Raw genomic sequence first — 5,976 nt, forward strand, 5'->3', positions numbered from 1 at the left:
ATTATTATTATTATTAATAAAGTCAGTTTAAAGCTGTATTAGACTACAATATAACAAACCACACTTTAGACAGTATATGGTTTGTCAGTTTCATTGGACTGAAGGCTAATGTGACCATAAATTAGTTTTGTTGCATTTTTATTGTCACTATTACGACAACAGATCATTTATTAATCAGTGCTTTTGTTTCATGTAAAAACTTTAAAAAAGTTTTTTTTTAATATCCCAGTTATTTTTGTGTCAGAACACATTATTATCTTGCACATCATACATTACACATTGTTGTCGCTTACAATGGTCTGCAAGATATTTATTTCTTAAAACGTTTTTTAAGATATTTGTTTGTTACATCATGTAATTCAGTTTTGCAGACTGCAGACACAATCACATAATATGTTTCTGTTGTCGACAGGTGACCCAGGGCTCAGACCCCAGTGCATTGGTTGCCATGGATACAGCGACAGTATTGTACACCCGGGCCCAGCAGCGTTACTTCAGCTCGTACTCGCCTGTCATTGGATTTTACATCTATGAGAGTGCCCCCTACTGGAATGTCTCTGTGCAGCGGGACCTGCTGGAATACGCCAAGGGCTTCCAGCGAATCAGCTGGCTGGAAGCTTACCTGAACTACCTGTCAGATCGCAACCAGTCCACCAGCCAACCGCGGGAAAACTTCACCCGGACGCTCCGCCACGCCTTCCTCCGTGAGCCGCAGTTCGCCCATTTTGCAGACGACATCATATTTGCGGAGCGAGGTCAGGGCGAGGAGCCCGATGTGGCTGCGTCCCGAATCTTCCTGGTGGCCAAGACGACGGAGAACAAACGCGAGGAGATGTCAGTGCTGCTGGACACGCTGCGACGCCTGTCACTGACCTCACGCGTCCGCTTCCTAATCTTCAACCCCTCCTTCGTCTACCTGGACCGCTACGCTGCAGCGGTCAGCTCCCCCCTCAGACACTCACTGCTGGCGGTGCTCTTCCTGTTGGGTTTGTCCTCGCTGGCCGTCGTTGAGCCGCTGGTCTCTGTATGGCTAGGCCTCACCCTGCTCTCCGTCCAGTTCGGGGTGCTGGGCTTCATGACCTTGTGGGGTGTGGAGCTGGACTGCATGTCTGTGTTGTGTCTGATCTCAGCCTTGGGGCACTCAGCAGACTGCAGCGGCCCCCTCCTCTGTGGTTTCGCCTCGGGTCGGGGTGACAGCAGGACTCGCTGGGTGAGAGTGGCGCTGGAGAGGCACGGGGTTCCCTCTCTACAGACGCTCATCTGCTACAGCGCCGCTCTGGTGCCTGTTGGCTCTGTACGCTCCAACCTCACGCGCACACTGTTTCGCTGCCTCACCCTAACGGCCGGCTGCTCGGCCCTGCACACGCTTGCGTTCCTGCCCACCCTCCTCACCTTCCTGCCTCCCTCCAAGAGCCGGGGACACCGGCCCGAAGGAGAGGGCCAGAGACAGGAAGTGGAGTGTGTTGAAATGAACGACAGCACCCGAGTGGTCGACCAGATCACCACTGTCTGAGCATGGGATGATGTTGTGTTTTTTTTTTTTTTTTTTGGCTCCCCTGGTTGCCATGGTGACTGCCGGCTGGGAATTGGTTCATTGAAGTCTGAGCAGCCGCTATGCATGCTGCAGACAAGAATGCTGATCCTTGTGAAGAGGGGAAGAAACGAATAGTGTCACTGAGATAAAGATAGGAAGAAAAAACAGAGGTTGATGGTTCAAGAGGAAACAAGTGAAGGAGAGTGGGAGGCGAGTGAAGACAAGAAGAGAGAAAGATGGGTTTCAATGCAGCGTATCCATGGTTACCTGCTTGTTGCTAGTGCTGTGTGGCATGTGAATGAGCTATTTCCCAAACAGCCAATTGGAAGTCGAGGATCAGCCGTTACCACAGAGGAAGTGCCACATTTTTCACCTCTACAAAAAACTTGCTTTAGATCTGATCACGTTGTTTGGCTACTGCTATCTGTTCGCCATACCAAGTTGCACAAATACAGCTACAATGACATGAGGCAATCATCTGTATGACTTGAGTATTTCTACTTTAATGCTGGACAAATAAAGTCAAATAAAAAAAAAAACATGCTCTTAAGTGGTTTTGGATTTGATGCAGGTTCTAATATTTTTAGTTTCGTACATAAATGGTGTCAAATTGGTTCTTAATATGTCCAAACATTCTGTCCTTGAGGTAAAAACGACGCGTTTAGGCCACATCAGATACTGAAATTAAGTGTGGAACTATTTTAAAATGTATTATGACATTGGGGACAGAAAACATTACTCTCCTTTTCATTATTATACAGGTGTTAATGTGAGCCACAAAAAAATTAAAGGCTGGGCTCATTTAAATTTGAAAAAAAACAACAATCACTTGCCTCTAATGGTAGCCTTGCAGATGGCTGCGGTTATTACCCTGAGTCAGTGGAAGTGAATGTGATTTTGTTTGTGGTAGAAATATGGCTGAAAGTGTCCCAGTTACTCTTGCTAATTCACAGAATGCAGTGTCATCAGTTTTAATTGGTACTACTTTCTATTGAAGAAATAGTCCCTCTTGACAGTTCTGCTCTGGACCCTTATTTACTTCAAGCCTTCAAGCTCTATCTTCTCAGTTCTCCTAATGATGCTTAACGTATGGGCTAAGTTAAAATGACTAGCATTGTCTTCCCAGTATAAGATTTCTTGAGTACTGTGTGGACATTTTGCCCCTAGACAGACGGTCAAGGGTCCCAAACTGACCCAAAACCTACATCCAAGCAAATCTCTCTCTGTTCTGGTGCTATATACAGTAAGTATAAATAGTATATAATTGTCAACAAGTCAGCCAATCACCACATGTGTACAGTAAAAGCAGTCTAAAACCTTTTAAATCTATTTAACACCTGGGAACATGTACATGTTTTATTCACTGTAAATGTCCGACGTCTGAGTTTAACTCAGTTCAGATAATTATAATTGTCAGGGTGCTTTATTCTGCAGGAAATGAGAGCAACACAAGTTGTGTTTCTTCTTGTCTTTCTGATCTGTAAACCGGTTGAATGAAAGTATTGTTCTCTTTCAGCCTCCTGTGACTCTCCCCCCTGAAGGGAAAGGAGCTTGTTGCCTTTTTTTTTATTCTTGAATTCATCTCCGCGGCTGAAGGTCTGTGTGTGGGAGTGCTTCCTATTGTTAATCCATGCTGCTCTCTGACACTTGAATGAAAGCATTGTTCTCTCTCATGGCTCTGTGCAGGCGCCACAACCACCAGTAAGAGATGGAGCACGATCCCTCACCGGCTTCCCACCCATGAATGCTGCCAGTTGGGTTTTGTTGAGAGCACATGCACAAACTCCGAGCTGGAGGCACCTCTAACTGTGGGCTGCGTCATCTTTTGTAAAACATGGCACTTACACAATTACACACGGCTGAATGCGGTTATTTCTAAATATAAACCCCACACAAAGGGAAGCGGAATGCTCTGGTGCATGTAGAAATGGTAAATTATGGGACATTTACCAAACATGAACATCCTGGAAAAAACATCTTCTTCAGTTAGAAAAGTCCAACCAATAAAGTCAAATCGAATTCTGTAACAAACCCACGTTTCTCCTTTCCTGTAAAATCAAACTCTATCCTTTCTTTCCATAACTAATAGCCCATTTGTTCACACTTACGCCTGAGCTCTCAGGGTAGAAACACTCAGGATGCAGCAGGACCACCAGGAACCACAGACACCTCCCACACTTAGTCGTTTGTGGCCAAATCAATCGTGCTGTCAATCCAAACGCAGTTTATGGCTGCTTCCTCTGCATCGTTGGAAAGTAAAGTAAAGCAGATCAATGTAGGAGCTGTGGAGTTTGATGTGAGGTGTAAAATACTGGGCTGCAATTCACTTTGATTTACAATAAATACACAAGGCGTGTAGTGAGAGATTGTGGAGGAAGATAAAGAAACCAATGTCAGGAACTAAGGTCATTGATTGACAAACTGAGGTTCGTTGTATGCAGTATGGTCTTTTATGTTGCTTGCATCCAGCTGCTGCCATCCTTTAGGTTTCATTACCGCCTGCCTCATTAGACCTTGTCAATGTCTAAGTGTTCTACATTTGTTTAATTAGTCCGCTTCTGCACTTCCCACTACCTCCACACCCTAAAATACTTCTCATACTGGTATAATCCTAAACTAAAAGCAGTGTTAATTGCATACACCTGGACCCTGGACTATACCAAACACAGCAAAGGGGGGATTTGGGGAAAGACCCTCTTTTTCTGAGTATTTTGCAGTTCATTTTGTTATGTTTCGTATAGAGACATTCTATTTTCCATATTAATATCGAGTTAGCAACAAACAAAAAACTGTAGTTTGTTAACTGCAAGTCTGTGCTTGTAGCTGTTGTGTTTTGCCCACCTCTTATTGGATTGGCCTGCCACTATATATGTCACCCCTGCATGAAAGGAAGTCAGTTTTGTCTTTTTCTGGGGGTTGGATAAACACCTAGTTTTATTGCCGTTCATTTTGCTGTATTTTGAGTTCAGTTCTGTTTTGTTGACCTCTTTAGGGCCCTATTTAGTCAATGATCGTAAATTTGCTCAGCTTTTTCTCATTTTTTTTGGGTGAATAAAAACCCTTCTTAAAAACATGAATACTGCAAAATGCTTCTTCTTGTGTCCTTTGCTTGGTCCCTTACAAGGGGAAATGGAATTTTGACCTGAAGTCACTATTCTTTTCTATTCATTTTGAGGGAGGACAGGAATGCCTGTACCAAATGTCATGACAATCCTGACATTAGTTGACATTTCACTAAAAAATAAAAGCATCCACCTCATTCTCTGAGGAATGTCTCTACAAATTTGAATGATAATCGATTGGTGGCTAAAATAATATATAGCCAAATTCATGTTAAAGGCAGCATAGTACCACATTGTACTGTATACACTAAGCCTCAATTTATGTCAGTCAGTTTCTGACCTTGTTTACTCCGCAGTCATTCTCTCAACTCTAAAACTATCTGCCGTACATCCCTACTTCATCCCCGCCATCGAAAGCTATTGTTGGTCCACTTGTTGCAAAATCTCTTCTTTGATTTTTCTGATTATTCTCAATCTTAGCAAAAAAAAAAAAAAGTGAAGCAAAACAGCATGTTTTCATAAAAAAATAATCACTGGTGTAAAGAAAAAATCCTTTTCTCATCGAAAAGTAGTACCCAGGAGCAGAAACCTTTGGGGTTTTTGGGCCTAACTTTCTGAAAAGGTTCTAGATGTCCTTGGAAAGTTCCTGAGCTATTTACAGCTTATAAATTCAGTGAATACCTTTGGTATTTACTGTATTATGACCTTCTGCTACAGAGTGACACGCAGGAACTCACTTAGGAAGATTTTGGCAGGACACTGAAACCCAATGTACCCAGAATGTGACCTTTCTGCATGCTAATTCTCCGCCTACTCCCAGAGACAGGTAGGGGACAGGTATTGTCTTCATCATCACGCACACATTGAAAACTCAGTAACATAGTCACACAAGACAGCCCAGATGCTCTTTCTAGAATAGAAAAGGCCATTTTTGCAAAGCTGTGATGAGTTGAATAATTTGTCGTCTCCGGCTGTCCCTGTGCAGAAAAGAGCAGAGAGAGAAAAGGTTGCCGGTGGGATTTTGATTCACTTGAGCTTGAACTGTGCTCCCTCTCTCTCTCTCTCTCTCTCTCGTCTCTCTCTCCATCTCTCTCTCTCTCTCTCTCTCTCTCTCTTCTCTCTCTCTCTCTCTCTCTCTCATACACGCACACTGACATCTAACTCACCCAAAAAGTGCTGCGTCACTGAAGAAGAACAGTAACGTGCTGCAGTCCTGCTTTGCTCCACTGATCTGATACAGTTTTGTTATCCCTCAGTAAAAATGAACAAAGGCTGACACTTGATCTCCATGGTAGTCTTTATTGCCCCCTTGTGGTCAGTGTCAACTACTTAATTACCTAGATACCCCTCACCACGCACACTTGCTCACACACACACACA

General features: G+C 43.6%; 1 protein-coding gene across 1 annotated transcript in view; it reads left to right on the forward strand.

Moving 5' to 3' along the window:
* ptchd1 (patched domain containing 1) overlaps positions 1–2,020 on the forward strand; it is a gene marked incomplete in the record, with an annotated part of 11,266 nt that extends 9,246 nt beyond the window's left edge. Inside the window, 1 exon segment of the mRNA XM_035660033.1 lies at positions 413–2,020. Coding sequence (XP_035515926.1) covers positions 413–1,513 — 1,101 coding nt within the window.
* Between the last annotated feature and the right edge of the window lie 3,956 nt (positions 2,021–5,976).

The sequence above is a fragment of the Morone saxatilis genome, unplaced genomic scaffold, assembly GCF_004916995.1.
Source record: "Morone saxatilis isolate NCDOM2014 unplaced genomic scaffold, NCSU_SB_2.0 Contig0, whole genome shotgun sequence".
Classification (NCBI taxonomy): domain Eukaryota; kingdom Metazoa; phylum Chordata; class Actinopteri; family Moronidae; genus Morone; species Morone saxatilis.